This window comes from Anopheles merus, chromosome 3L (assembly GCF_017562075.2).
Source record: "Anopheles merus strain MAF chromosome 3L, AmerM5.1, whole genome shotgun sequence".
Lineage (NCBI taxonomy): Eukaryota > Metazoa > Arthropoda > Insecta > Diptera > Culicidae > Anopheles > Anopheles merus.
This window is the reverse complement of record NC_054085.1, coordinates 34,994,348-35,010,449: the sequence shown is the minus strand read 5'-3', so window position 1 is coordinate 35,010,449 and position 16,102 is coordinate 34,994,348. Positions and strand designations below refer to the sequence as shown.

General features: G+C 46.6%; 1 protein-coding gene across 1 annotated transcript in view; it reads left to right on the top strand.

Moving 5' to 3' along the window:
• LOC121598301 overlaps positions 1–16,102 on the top strand; it is a 48,615-nt gene that overhangs the window by 28,803 nt on the left and 3,710 nt on the right. The window contains exons 2-6 of the mRNA XM_041924928.1: positions 530–750; positions 14,550–14,657; positions 14,726–15,037; positions 15,109–15,309; positions 15,462–16,075. Of these exons, the coding sequence (XP_041780862.1) occupies positions 625–750; positions 14,550–14,657; positions 14,726–15,037; positions 15,109–15,309; positions 15,462–16,075 (1,361 nt within the window). The 5' untranslated portion in view covers positions 530–624. The remainder of the gene's footprint in view (positions 1–529; positions 751–14,549; positions 14,658–14,725; positions 15,038–15,108; positions 15,310–15,461; positions 16,076–16,102) is intronic.

Sequence of the window (16,102 nt, the reverse complement as noted above, 5' to 3'; positions counted from 1 at the left end):
AAGCTCCCCTTTTAACTATCTAATGATCTCCAACATCTCAACTTAGAGCACCATACCATCCCCAACCACCGTTCAAATTAAACGTCTTTTGGTCGCTTCTAACTTTCACCTGATTGCCACCGTTTACTGTCACGCTTTACCCAAACATGAATTCAAATTTTCATCCCTACCATTCCAACTTCTAGGTAATGGATATTTCATTACTCTTGGCAAATCGTTTTCCCTTTACCGTCAACTCGCACGCACCATATGCGACTACAGGCTGTGCGTTAGGCTCATGCATCGTTCCCTCTTGCTTCCTACGGTCAACCGTGGAAGGGGAGGGGGGCTGAGAAAAGTGATCATTTATTGCCCAACCAACCGTAAAACTGGAGCACGGGCATATTTCACGCAATTGCGCGCCCTACCGCTCTTGTTTGTCTCGTAGTGTGTACCGCACGCTAATGATTGTTGTGTTGCCGGTTTCGTTCTTCGCTTCTTTGCTTCTTCAACCAACATTTTTTTAATATTCCTTTTCTCATTCTTCCAGTCTCTTCCGTTGCAGTGCTGCTTCTAAACCGTCCCAAGCGAACGCAGAGAGGACAGGCGATGCGAAACGGGATCCGGCCGCTCTAGAACCCAGACATGCATAATGAGCCCACCCTGCAGCCTGCGAGGGAGAAGCCACTCCCGAACACCATCGACAACACGCCGGCCGCCGGCGCCACCACCACCGTCGTGCCCCACAGCAACGGCAATAGTGCAGTACCGGTAAGTGGAATCATTTCCCCGGCCCATCCCCCTACTTGGGCTGCTTCACAGAAGAGAATTTGGCGTCATGTGCGGTAAAATCATTAACGGTCTTTATTCCGGCGAGTGTAGTTTGTTGACGATCAAGCAGGAAAAGTGGGAAGAAAGCCGCAGAGTTTATCCATTTAGCTAGACCATCTATTTTACAACGGAATCTGGAATCGCGTTGTACCCATCCACAAAAAAGCACAAACGGCCACCCCCCATAGAGGTGCAGATTTATTCGCCCTTTCAGAGATGGGGGGGAGGGGGCAAAATAGGATTAATGAACCGTGCAAGCTCTGCCCAATTTTCCGCACGGGTTTTTGAAGGTTCTCACAATAGAAAATCGATCAAACGGCTCCCTGCTGTGCTCGGTACGGGGGACTCGCTTTTGGTGGGGCATTTGTTCGGGCAAAAATCGATTACACAATGACAACAGCCACTGGGAGGCTCACAAAGGGTTTATTTCACTTGCCACAAGCAAGCACACACACACACCTCAGTAACAACCATCAAAAGCGTTTTGATCGCAATTTAAATTCCACCCGCCACGCGGGGTTCGTCGCTTGCAGAAGCGTTCAAGTCTTTTGTAAAAACGAATCAGGGTGCGTCTCTTCCGGGCAATCTAAAATCTATCATTCCTGCGTAAGCTGGACGCACAGAGTGATGGTTGTGTGTCTGGTGCTGGGAAAAGACACACGAGTCGTCGCAACTTTTGGAAACCCGTTGATGAATCGTACGCGCGTGTCTCACCGGAAAAGAATGCTGTAACCGTGCGCGCACCATGCTTTTACACGCACCATTGGGAGGGGGCGGGGGAGTGAGAAATCCAACCACTCGGGTCTTCTATCGTGTAGCCGCACACACCTTTACTGCTGATGATGATGATGAGAAGGAATTAAAGAGATGATGCTGGGCGTACGGAATAAATTCTTTCCCAAACGGCCTCAGCTCAAAGATCACATTTCATCAAACGGTTTCCAGCAAACTTGGGGCCGAAGCATGAAACCGTACCGCAGCCGCCACAGAGACAGACGGTCTGAAAAAACAAACTACATTACGCATAATCTGCTCCATCGCTCCATGCCCGGTGTCTACGACGTGTGGTGAATGTTGTGATGATTAAATAAATTAAAATACCTTTCATCACCCATCGTGCAAACAGGCAAAGCGGATGGAAGGAAGCTGTTTGGCAAGCAACGCACGCCGAGATCAGCACCATCTCGCTGCGCTTGCATGTCGGCAAACGGTTGATTAATGCTTTCAAGTGCGCTCAATCTTTTGCAAGAATTCATATCTAGAAGAGATAAACTAGCGTCGTGCGAAGGTTGATCTTTCATGGGGGGAGGCGTTTGTTTTACTTAAATCTCACCCACCGTATGCAGTGTCATTGTGTGTGTGTTTTTTCTCGTGAAGATATTGCTGTTGCTGTTAAACAAATAAAATACACACTGCTTTTTGGTGCGTGATGGAACGCTTGGAACCCCTTCGAGTGGGAGCAATTTTGTCTTTAGCACAAGTCACATGTGTATCAGCCTTGGACGGATCGCTTGTTAGTGGTGGTTGGTGGGCGGCGGGTTGTTTGAAGAGGAGATAGGAATCATGTTTCAGGGTTGATTGGATTACAGTTTTATGCCACCGTCCTGTCCCATGAATGAGGTACCTTTGTATAGAGATTTATGAGTCAACTAAAGCATTTTTCTTTTACTTTTCGGCAAACTGAATACATATTTATCCTCTTTGCTATTTAATAACAGCAAAAATGAACTCTTTTTAAGCATCATTACGTTCAACCAATCGCTGCATGGATCACTCTTGTACTGCTCAGCATTACACTTGCTTCTTGCTTAACCTTTGCAGTAGCAAACGACTCCGTAACACTCGCTTCACAATTATTTATTGCTTGACATCAAACATAATCACTATTGAATTCGTGTATCGCTTGTACACAAAACATGGGTAGCGATTTAACGCACGCCTCTATCTTGCCAGTCGATCGCAAAAACCGCCTAGTGGCAGCAACATCGAGCGGCCACCGTGTGCTACTAGACGTACGTGCCCCTCCTTTCCCTTGGCTTCTGTTTCAAACGATGGCAAACCCTGCAAGCTACACAAACACACACATAGTTGGAAGGAAAAGAGGCTAAAGAGGCCGACATTCAAAGTCTTTGCCGTTGGTTCGTTGCTTGGTTGCTCCTAATTTATCAGCGCAACGGCATCGACTCCCCCATCGGTTCGAGGTTTGTGTTGAATGCTGGGGCGAATTTGTGTTTCGGTAGCCGCAACCAAGCCAAGCGGTTGTCGGAGGCAAATCAAACATCGGTTTCGAACAAACGGCCGTTAGCTTCCTCTTGAGCGCATTTTGGAAGGTGGGGATCTTGCTTGCGTGCGGAACTTTAAATTAACACCAACGAAAATGTGTGTGCGTGTGGAAGCTTGCTGGTGGAGTACCAGAAACGGTTCTTCCGTTGCTTCTGCTTGCTCTTCATTCATATTTCAATTTTCCTATAGCAGCTTCGATCGGATCGGGTCTTATATATGAAGCCACATGTTTGTTGCGTGTGCAGAGTAAAGCACACAAACAAAGCTACGGTGAAGCCTTCACCAGCAGGAGAAGATTTGGTGAAGCACACCCCGCATTAATCCGGCCTTATGTGGGGCGATGATTTGTTTTGATTCCGAATAACTCTCCCATCGCCGTGCCAAACTTCGATCGGGAGGTTGAGAGCAGTCCGTTCTCAAAGAAAAAAAACCCTCCACAAATAACAAATATTATTCAACGCTCTCGATCATGACCGGCATGACCGGTGGAAGATTATATTTCGGCTGATTCACACACGGGACTTCCTGGACTGACCTGTCCGCACATCGCGCACACACACACACTCACACATAAGCAAATCAACCTTTTTCACCATCTCAACACATCGGCAGGCAAGCGGCAGCGCGAAGGTGTTTATTTAATAACCTCATTCATCAAAATGTGGAGCACCGGACTTTGAAGCAGCACGGCCATAGTACCCCGTCAAAGTACCGTTCAGCGGCCCTTGGTGGGAGGTCAGCGTTTGTGTAAGCAAACGTTCCTGTTCCTGTATTCCTGCTCCAAAATGCTGCTGCTACCCTTCAGCACCCCACAGCAGGGAGTGGAGTGATTTTAAGCCGGCCGGCAGGGGTAGGGTTCGTCGCTTGATCGATCGTTGGGCGTCTTTCGTTCTACGCCGGAGGTCGATCGATTCGGTCGGTCGGTTTCGGTCAACGTACGCTCGAGTGTCCTGTTCTGTTCTGGCTTTCCTATCGAAAACCGGATGATAAATAGTGCCATCGAAAGGGGGAGGCTACTGTTTACTGTAAATGGACTGTTTTGTAATCGCTCCCTGGAGGATTTTCTTGGTAAAAATGGAAGCTCTTAAAAGAGGATTATATTGGTGAGATAGGGGCTCTTCTCTCTTTCTTGTTGGTACATCGTTAAAGATAAAATCATGTTCCTTTTTAATGGACAATATTTATCAACCTATCCCCAAGCTGCGCACACACAAAAAACCCTTCCCCAGAAAGGAGACGATCATACAAACCAAATTATCATTTATCATTTCATAGCGCAATCACCCTCGCGATCCATGGATTTAAACGACTCTCTTTCTCCCTGCAACCCCCCTGCATTCGGTTAATTTGATCTCGTTTGCGAAGAGACCGCGCCTGGTAGCTTGGGAAACGTTCCACTAATCCCATTGGAATGGGGTGAACAATTATCACTTCACTTCAGCGTCTGTCGGCTCACTTTGTTATCAGATGCAGACGACGACAGGCGTAGACATGCGCCCTACACACACACACACACACACACACACACACACACACACACACACACACACACACACACACACACACACACACACACACACACACACACACACACACACACACACACACACACACACCACACACACACACACACACACACACACACACACACACACACACACACACACACACACACACACACACACACACACACACACACACACACACACACACACACACACACACACACACACACACACACACACACACACACACACACACACACACACACACACACACACACACACCACACACACACACACACACACACACACACACACCACACACACACACACACACACACACACACACACAGACACACACACAGACACACACAGACACACACACACACACACACACACACACACACACACACACACACACACACACACACACACACACACACACACACACACACACACACACACACACACACACAGACACACGTACGCACGCAGGCATTATCTTCCGTCCCACGATTAGACGTTGCAGCGCAGGGCGCATTGTTGCCTTTCACATCCAACAGCAATCCTCACACCAAAATCGGTACAGGGCAGGCACCCGGGAGACAGCTGTTTCTGTTCCCGTTTTGCCGCCTCACGTGGAAAGAAGTGGGCTGCGTGATTGTTTTGCCATTTTTTCCCCCCATTTTCCTAAAGAGGGCGGGAGAAAATTCAAAATAATTCTATCCCGGAGCTTTTTTCATTCGTGAGTTTGTATTGGAAACTCTCTAAGAATGAGAAATGGCAAAGACAACAAAGAAAAAAACAGCAAACAGACGGACAGACAGACGGAAGAGTCTCCGTTTCCAGTCTCGAACGATTAGCACGAACGCCCACTTCTATCTGAGCCACCCTAACACCCCTAACTTATGATCGAGGTATTCACACCTTTTATTAGTAATCTGCTCGCTCTGTTCGCCGAGCTTTGGTGGAGATGTGAAAATAATGAAACCAACAACAAAAAAACCTTCCCGAAGCCCGATCGTCGAGTACACTTCCATTGCAAAATAAAACAAAACAAAAAAGCAGGAAAGAAGGAAGGCAAAAATACCGCAAACCGGGCGGGAGAAGCTGTGTTAGATCGACCGCGAGCGAGCAAATGGCGAACAAGCACATCATCGCGCCGCGCGGGAAAGAGAACGGGAACACACACAATCCACAAACAACCCGGTGCGGTGGGTCTGTATGACGGTGGTTTTATCTTATCGTACAGCTTGAACTTATTTTCAAGCGCCTTTTTTGCTTCATTTTTGCAGAAACCACAACAACGGTTTTGCAACAATGTAATGGTGTTTGTTTGGAGGCGAGTAAAATTAAGAAAAAAGCGTTCCTGAAGTGCCAGCAGCGCTGTAAACATTCCGCCTTTGGGATCTTTATTGCACGAAATAAGGCACAATTATTTATGATGTACAGCGACATGGTTTTTGCATTCCAAATTGAGGGTCGTTTGAAAAGCGCTTGGCTTGGCTTGGGTGCGCTATTGAGCGTATTTGGGTTATTTACGCCTGAAAGTATGCAAATAAAGGCACCCCAGTGTAAAAGCAGCCTAAAACTATGTGATATGCAATGCAAATGAAACTAATCAAGTTCATTATGATCTTTTTAATTACATTTTTGGTTGAAAATGATATAAAATAATCTTAATCAATAAATTGAAGCTCTATATTCCATCTTTAATTTCATTTGATGTGGGTTTATGCTTCATTTCTCAAAATTGCCTCCACAAATAGGATCATCGTACCATATTCTCAACCCGTTGCGAGGGACGGGTTGACCTCTCTCTCTCCCTCTCTCGCTCGACAAAGTCGCTAAAATAAAACGAGGAAAAGAAATTGAACAATGGCCCGTGGGCGACGCAAACGCCCAACAAATAAAACCAGCTTTCAGGTTCTTCTGGCTGACTGACACCACAACAGAAACCCCTTTGCGGAATGTCACCGTTTGGTACGACTTCACACTAGCACTCCCTTTCCACTCCCTTCACCCACGAGCAAATGTGTTAAAATGTGTCTGTCGCTGTCTCGTTGGCTGGCTGGCTGTGGCTCAAAACTCCCCATCAAAACCCTGGTTCGTGACGAATTTTCTTTCGCGCACACGCAAACCACACTCTTCGCGCTCGGAAACGCTAAGATAAGATGCGTTTAGAGACAATCTTTATAAAAAAAGAAGATAAGTTTACAGATGAAAAAGCAAAAGAAGGGGGAAAAAACCAACGCCTTCGCTCGCATCATCTGGGGTCATGCGTGGAAAAGGGGTCCCACTTCCTTTTGCCATTTTCAGTGGAAGGAAACCTCCACACATCTACTTTTTTTGCTTTTTTGATTTCGCTTAATGGATAGATTAGTTTTATTAAACTTCTTCATCGCCTTCAGCGGCCACGCCACGGCCGGTTCTGCCGCCCCTGGTGCATGAGAAGGAAGTATGCATTTATCTCTGGCTCACGCGTTAAACAAAAAGCGATGCGCAAGTGAAGTGAAGAAAAAAAAAGTCAGCCACAGCAACATTCCATCACAACTTTGCCAATGACAGTCGGCAGGCAGTTGATGCTGCAGAAGACGGGCGTTGGCGCTTTTTTTGTTCGCGTTCGTGAGTGTCGCCTTCAGCCTGATATGATAAATGTTAGGTTGACGGCACAAACAAAAAAAGGCAACCAAGCCGGATGGAACTGAGGACAAAGCGGAAACAGCATACAGTTTTTTGTTGTTGATTTTGTTGAAAGTTGTAAAGGAAAGGAGAACGAGCGGTTGCGTTACAAATCGTTGCGTTCACCCACATGAGCACTTTCTTAGTGTGTGTGTGGTTGATATTGTGTCCCTTATAACGGGAATCCACGAATCAAAGCCATGCCACTCAGATCATCTTAAATGAACAATTGTTAAATGGAATTGGAATTAATCCAAATAAGCGCCCCAGAATGCTTGCTATAGAAAATCCTCCCTTTTTTTCCTGCAGCTCCATCTCATGCCCTACTTCTTTACCACAGTACAGCGTTACTACAAAGCGCCTGCCGTTGCACCGCATGTAACACGATGTTCTCAAGGCAAACAGGTGCTGCTGGCCCCTGTTTTGCATTGAAATTGACGCTCACCGCGGCTACAGCTGGCCCTTGCCAAGCTGCCAACGATTAAGCGCGCATACCGACGGCACGTGAAGCTCTCGGATGTTATCGGCACACCGTGACAATGTGGTGTGTTCCAAGACAAGGCAATAATAATGCGCTCGGTGTCCAGCGTATTATCTTACGCGGCCACGCGACCTTCATCGACCATTTGTGGTGTTTTTAACGGTGCTTTCGGGGCGATCGAAAAACCAGCCCCATCAATTACGCTTACCATGTAGAGCAAAAGCATAACTGCGTCCTCATCATAACCCGCTCTTCCCTTGGGTTGCTTGTTGCTTTGTCGTCTCCTCGAATTTGTCTTCATAATTCGATCGCCACTTTCTCCGTACAGCACAGGAGAGAAGAAAGTATTCCAGCACCAATGCACAGTCTGGAGCAGGTGAAGAACGTACTGAAACCACACACACACACAGCACGGACCAACCAAACCCATCGCAACAAAAGCATAATTGTTGTTCAAGCGCGCTCCAAAAAAGTCGCACTCAAAATGCGAAACAAATATTTACCCGCTGTTGGAACGAAAGACTTCGCCAACAGGCGACGAACCTCCACGCACGCCTAATGGATTGAGATGTAGTTTGCTGTTAGGGTCAACCTTCTCAGGGGTGGGGCCATTTTTTGAATGGTTTTTAAACAGTTTACAATGATGATAATCAAAAAGGGGAAAGAATGAAGAGTATACCTTTTCCCATCCCGCCGGGAAGTGGCCGTAAATATGCGCTTTAACGGCACAGCGGATGTGGGTCATGCAAGCACAAACGGGCAGGATTTTAGAACGGTTTACTCGAAAGCTTTGGGCAAAGCAATGGAATTGAAGTTGTGTGAAAAATGGACAAAATATTAAATAATCGATAATAGATGAGTAAAGACAATCGAAATAAACCAAAGGAGTCGAATGAAATATTTTATATTAAAAATAGTTGTAAAAAGAGAATGTTCACATCCATTCTTCTCTTCTCAGGTAATATGTTTGCCTTATTATTAATCTATTCTTTGGAATTTTACTACCTTTCTTTGTACTTTATTTCTCTCACAATCTTGTTATACATTCATCTTGTTGCATTCCCCACTTTACGGCTACAAATTTGAGCTAAATCGTATAATCAGTACCATACCATTGCGTTCTCTTCTCAGCGCCCGGTGCCATCGTTCTGTGTCTTCCCAAAATCCACCACAAACACTACTTCCGCTCCTTAAAGCCGCTTGCACACAATAAATTTGCACCCCTCAAGAACACACTCATCAGCTTGAGCCGTGTTTTTGCGACCATAAATTAACAGAGCAACCTGTGAAAACCCATTCTCGCTGGCTGGGCGCTCTTCTATTGAAGTTACCGGTCGTTCCCCCACAAACATTGCCATCAGCCAACAGTCGCAAGTTGCACAGCACCGGTGACCCTTCTGTCGAATTGTCGAGGCCCCAAAAAGACGCGGAAGAAACTATGTATTAATAAACAAAAAAAAACCGGCAGTCACCTTCACCTATTGTGTCCGGCGTTTCGGGGGGAAAAGATACAAAATATAGGCTCCCCTGCCCCGCAACAATTGTGCGCTTGAGCAGCGCGCGAGTGCTATTTTGGCAGATATTATCTATAATTACGAACGAATGCGAATGCTGCTGCCCACCGTAGCCGCTCGCGTTTTCCCAATTGAATTCAGGTGCTTAGAAGATGGTGGACGGGCGAGGGGGATGGGACGGTGGGTAAGGCTGAGGAATTAATTTTCCCATTCTCATCTCAACCCACCACCGAAATTGCCACTCCAACCGCCACCGCTTCGGCCTCCCTCAAAGCCTGGAGATTGTAGAAGCAAAAACCCCCGCATCACCAAACTCCGAGTTTGACCGAGTTGATTTCCGTCGGTCGAAAATAAATTGGTTTTTCCGACCGGTTTTCGGGCAGCAAGAAGGGGCGGGGAGTTGGGAGTTAACCGTACGAAAATAATAACAACACAACGAAACGGAACAGTTACTTCTTCAGGCCGGTTTACGTGTGTACCGGAGAAAAGGTTGTATTGTTTTACCCTGTCTGTCTGTGTGTCTTGTCCACCCCGTCGGAAAGGGAAATAATTGCATAAAATATATGGGTGTCATCTTGGAGTCATTAATTGCAAAGCTACGAGTGTAAAGGAAAAAGTGCTGATTTGTGTAGATTGAACAGTGCAGATAGCAGCATTTGCAGCTTGGTTGATGCACCAGACAACGCTCTCTCTCTCTCTCTTTCTGTCTCTCGCTGTGTGGTGGATTCTAAAATGCGGACATTTGCATCAATCAAAGGCACACATTTCAAGCGGGGCCGCCCATTACGGGCAGCACATTACGGGCGCCAATTATGAACCACGGTATGATGATGCATGGTGAATTGTAACATAATTTTGATTCGTTTTGTTTTGCTTTTTTTGTTTTTGTTTTTTGTTATGTTTTCACCCCCTGGAAGGCAAACATAAGCAGACCGATTTGGCAAATTATTGTGTTATTGTTTTCGAGCGAGTGTTTAATTTTAATTTGATCCTGTAAGTAGCGCTCGGTTGGTGGTGAAGACAAGATGATTTAATGATGTGTTTTATTCATTATTATTTGGCCTTCAATGGCTTTAACCAGTACCGGAGCACTGGAAATGATTTATGTATAAAAAAGCTGCGCAAATTCTACTGTATTTCGGCACTAACGGCTGTGAAGCAGCTAAAACACTCCAAATAATACAAAATTGTAATGACAAGTGCATAACTTTAGGCGTTTTGTTTGAAGTTTCTCAAAACAAGCGCGTGCTTAATGGAAATGAAGCATTCTCCATGATACCTTGAAGCTCTCGCTTCGAACCTGAATACTAAATTCACCTTTTCAATCAAATAAGCCCTGCGTGACTAAACCAATAGCGCCTACCAATGCGTCGATTTATTAGTTTAATCATCGCGATCGTGCCCACGACCCATCGCACAAGGGGCACGCCCTGCCCCGCGACACTTGGCGCCTGCTGCACTGGACACTGATTTATTGGATTTTAATTGTATTTGTCACCTTGCAGTCGCATAAACTTCGCTTTCGAGCCAGCCAGTGCGCGATTGCGTCACCACCTAACACGTTTTATTTTGTAACTTGGCTTAATGGAAAAATGGCCATCGATAGGAAATGAAATCGAAAAAAGGTGGATTGTTTTAATTGCTGGCTCTCGGGTCGGTGTTAAAATCTCACGCGCTTAATCCAACTGCTCCCGAAGAGCAGCAGTAGTGGGACCTGCGTGACGACGAATCATTAAGCCACTTACGAGTTTGAAAACACGACCTACCCACCGTCCGGGGGGGTTTTCTTCTCCCGTCCCGCCCGGGAGGTGAAATGATTTATCTGTGCGCGGTGTCGCACTCGGCAGCAAAATATGCGTATCAATTTGGCGCAATGTTTATTAATCCGACCCAAGAGACTCGCCGCCCCCCGAACCGGGAGCATTTTCCACGAGCACAGTACTCGGATAGGACTAAATTATGATAGCCTTATAGCTTTTCACACACGCGCACTCTGCCAAGGCAGGAATAGGACGACGCTTTCGATCGTTAAATCACCACACCAAACCCAACGAGCGGATGGAGCAGCAGCAGCAGCCCTCCGTTACGAGGTGATAAAAATGCCCGAAACCGGATTTGGTGCACACGCAGGAAATCGAGTTGCACTCGCACGAACGCACATATTGCACCGCCTGCTGTGCGCAGTGTAGTTGGAGGGAGAGGATAGGGCAGACAGTCGTAAACTAGTTCAGTTTTGGGGCCAAGGAGGCGCATCGTATCTGCATGGTGGTGGTTTTGTTGTATTCGGGATTGGGTTTATGTACCCCGTCCTTTCTTCTTCTTCTTCTTCTCGGTAGCTGTTTAAAGCGAATGACTATTTGGCCGGTTTGCTGTTTATTGCTTCTATTGGAAATGTGTTTTCTTCCCCACCCAAGACCAAGGCATGCGAGATGCGTTTGACTAGTTGTGTGCATTAATTGCGGAGAGTATCGTCTATCGTTGTGCTATAAAATGGCAGGAGAATAAAACGGATTCAAAGAGCGAGAGAGAGAGAGATCACAATTTTATGTGATGCTGCAACCAGTAACGAGGGAGACTGGGTGTAATTAATTTTTATATTGTTACTTTTATGATATCAAAAGTCATAATCTTGTATCGGGAATAACTAGAAATACTTGCCATTGGTCATTGTTTTGCAAATATGATCGTTTTTTTAAAGATCAACTCAAGTTTAATGTACATGCTGTTAATGCATGCATTTTGCTTAACCTTTTGCAGAGCTTCAGGCGTTTTATAATGCAAATTGCATACTTATTGTAAATTTAAGTATTTTCCATCTCATAAGTAGATCTTTATTGAACTTCACATAAAGAAATGCTCAGTTCTTTACTCATAAGCCCACATAAGCATGACTCACAACAAAAACCTCAAAGAAAAATGGTACAATACAACCACAAACGATCCTTCCCTTGTCATAATCAATTCACCAATCTTATCTGATCGTCCCATTGGTACTCATACCGTTCCTTCCGTTTCTTTTCATATTTTATTCCACTTTTATTACCCCCCCCCCCCCTTCGCAAACATGGTGGCGACAAACAGTTCAGAGTTATATGCCCGAAAGAGCCCAAACAAAAGCCCACTCACGTTCACGACGGGGGGACACGCTAAACAAACACACAGGAAAAAGGGGGAAGTTTTAAAGTGACTTCCTCTTTTTTCCCGGTCTCGTCCCTCGACGTCATAATAATTTCTTACAAAAGCAAACAAATGTGCCTCTACAATTGTGCACACAGTGCGCGTCCGCAATAGAGCTCTAACTGAGGCAACACGCAGCACGATGGCAGCAGCATGATGATTACATTAAACCAAAACCAATCCCATCCCATCCAACGACCGGCTTAAGTGAGTGATCAAAAATATTAAATTCCACCAATCCGAACCGAATCCACGTCACGTCAGGTAAACCAGTCAGATTGTGGAGCAACAGTCCTCCGGGAGGATTCGTCTTCGTTCGTGTTCCCTTCTTCACTGATCTCGTTCCCCGAGGAAGAGGAGGAGGAGGTGAAGGAAGAGGGTCTTTGCGACTGCAATTGCTCATTTGCATTCCGTCAGCGCGTACAACAATGAGCCTCTCGTGCTTGCTCCGCTTGCTTTCCACTTTCCATCACGTTGGAGGATGTGCTTTGTGTGTACACGGGCCCTTGGGGCGGTGTGTGATGGCAGTACGTCTTAACCGTCGTTGGCAGCAGCACGCAAGCATATGAGAGATGAAAAGTTACTCAATTGTGATATATTTTTAATGAACCTATTTATAGAGCATTAAAATATATAAAATGTTTAGATTGTATTTTGTGCATAGATGGCTTCTTAAGTATAAAGTAAAAAATACTCTTTTGATAAATATATCCCTTATTGCCTACTTTTAGGCGTTCAGCAAATTTACTTTTTTATCAAAAAAATTGTTTTAAATATTTTTTTAAAATAATTTTACACTCCCAGTATCTTTACAATTCACATCGCGTTCCTCTGCTTCATTAATCCCTTTGCTTCCTTTGCGCACTATCACCGCGCAGTACAGTTTCGATCTATTTTTCCTTTTCCTCTACTGAAACCCTTTTACATTTAAAAAGAAAAAGGCTCCACAACCCCACGGCCAGAGCAGGAGCCGGATGGTGATGGTTGAAGCTGATCGAAATCCGGGCATTGTCGCCGCCGGGCCGTGTCGGTGGGATATTAGAATGATGATGGTTTTCGCTTATTGCCCGATCGTGACTCAAGCCTTTACGTGCGCGCTCCTTCAATGCAACACACACAGGCACTCGCGACACAGCAGAACTTCTCTGCAAGAAAATAAAAGCAAAGAAACACAACGGAAACAAAGCTTCACCACTGGGTGCGTGGGTTGTTTCTACTGCCTGATTTTGGACTGGAATTTGTTCTCTCCTCTCAAGAACGGTCTAGCCAAGCAGGCAGTCTGTCAAAGCCGATTTCTATTTTTAAAACAGCAGAACCAAACTCCTTCTATTGCAGTTATGATTGAACGTTTGATCGAGTGAAACAAACCGAACAAAAAAGCATACGAAAAATGCATTATGCTCTCTCACGTCTGTGTACAACGTCTGAAACGCGAGCGCGCGCGCCCGTCTGGCTGGTGCCACTCATACACGCCGAGTTAAAAGAAAAAAAAAGGCGAGCCAATAATTTACGCGATTTGTTTACCGACTCTCCATGGTCGTGGCGTCCGCGTCCGCGAGAAACCGTGCTGTCATCATTAACCTCCAGGAGTATGGGAGGTTGCTTTTTTTGTTGTTGCTTGCTTTAATGCACATTTTTCATTTTGTTCTCATGTTTTTATTTCACGCGCAAAAGGATGCGGCCATGCTGTTACAAACATTCGTGACGTTTCGATTTATTTAAATTTGTTGATTGCTTCATTTATTGCAGCCTAAAAGTATGCAATTTGCGCAGCTTTTTGTGGTTTTATCGTCCTTTTTGACATTTAATAAAGCATAATTCTACTCGAATTGATAAAAAAAAACTTTTCTTCCAGAATTAATTAAAACTGTACATTTTGTTTTGCAAACATAAAAAACGCGTTTCACTTATTACCGAAAAAAGTCCATCCTTCGCTCTGATAATGAAACATTATGCCAGTTATTCTCTCCACCTGTTTTGTTGTAATCGCTATCATCTGCACCACCTCGCTGCAAAACAATCCTCCCGCTTCCGTTGTACAACACTAATTAATTTTTCCATTACATCTTCCTCTCGTTCTGGCTCCGCTGGCACCTGCAGCACGACCCAACCCGTACACCGCTGCACGAGGCAGCCGCCGGGGGCGACGAAACAAAGGTGGAAACGCTACTGGCCGCCGGTGCCGACCGTAACGCAAAGGAATCGGTGGTAAGTGAAGCTGTGCTGGTGTGTTCTTTACCTTTTTTACTGACGTGCATTTCCCCTTTTTTTTGCAGCACGGCAATACACCGCTGCACGAGGCGTCCTGGAAGGGGTACAGCCGGTGCGTGAAGTTGCTGTGCGCGCTGCCCAAAACGAAACCATCGTCCGGCGGCACGGGCAAGTCGGGCCTGTCGCTCGATCTGCTGAAGGACGCGACCAAGATCAAGCACGCGCTGCACGACACGAAGGGAGCGCTGCACAGTGCGCTGCTGGGGACGCGCAACTTTGGCGGCTTTTCCGCGCTGCATCTGGCCGCCCAGAACGGGCACAACCAGAGCTGCCGGGAGATATTGCTCGCAGGGGCTGATCCCGATGTGCAGAATAATGTAAGTATATGGAAGAAGGAAACGTTGAAAGGAGCAAGTTGATTAAATTGAACGGTTTTCCCTGTTTTCAGTACGGTGACTCACCGCTGCATACCGCGTGCCGGTACGGACATGCCGGTGCCATTCGGATCCTACTGTCGGCCAAGTGTGACTTTGAGCGGATCAACCTGAACGGTGACACGGCGCTACACATTGCCTGTGCGATGGGCCGTCGCAAGCTGACAAGGATTCTGCTTGAGGCTGGCTGTCGGCAAGACACCAAAAATGCTCAGGTCAGTGTGAAAAGCGAACAAAAATAAACGTTCTACCAGTAAATTGCATACTTTTAGGCGGCTTCATACAGAACACTCCATTTGGCGCCTAAAGTTATGCAACCTTCCTCGTTGCTATAGCAATATTGTCACCTACTGCCTTCTCTTTCCAGGACGAAACCCCTCGGGACATTGCACAGCGCAAAAACTTGGTGGAAATTCTCAACATCCTCAACACACCGGTCGACCTGTCCGCCAGAAGATCGCGGGAACGTTCGAGCAGCAGCTCCCAGCACCAGCGCAACAAAACCGAAGCCCTCGCGAACGGTGGCGCCGCCGTTCGTCACAAATCACCCGCCCACGACCCGGCCGGGAATGAGCGCCGTTCCCGAAGCAAGGATGAGGCCGGCCGCAAGTCTGGCCGACGGAGCAACTCCAACGATGACGCCCGTGCCGATGCAATCGATCCGAAGCACTGGTCACCGTACGGTTGCCACTACTTTCCCGATCCGCGCAACTTCCCGTCGCCCAAGCTGGAAACGCTGCCGAAGGAACCGCTCGGCAACGGGGAGCAGTACTTCCTCGACCTGGCCGGCAACATCCGGAAGGGCCCGGTGGGCGTCGGCAACACCTGCTACTGTGCGCCGTTCTTCAAGCATCTGGAGCAGCGGATGAACCAGAACCGGAGAAGCATACGGAAGTACGTGCACCGGGCGACGGAGAAGCTGGACAGCCGGATGACGGCGCTGGCGATGCGTACCGACGATCAGATAGAGGAGCTTACCAAGTAAGATCGGGTTTGGAATGTTTCTTT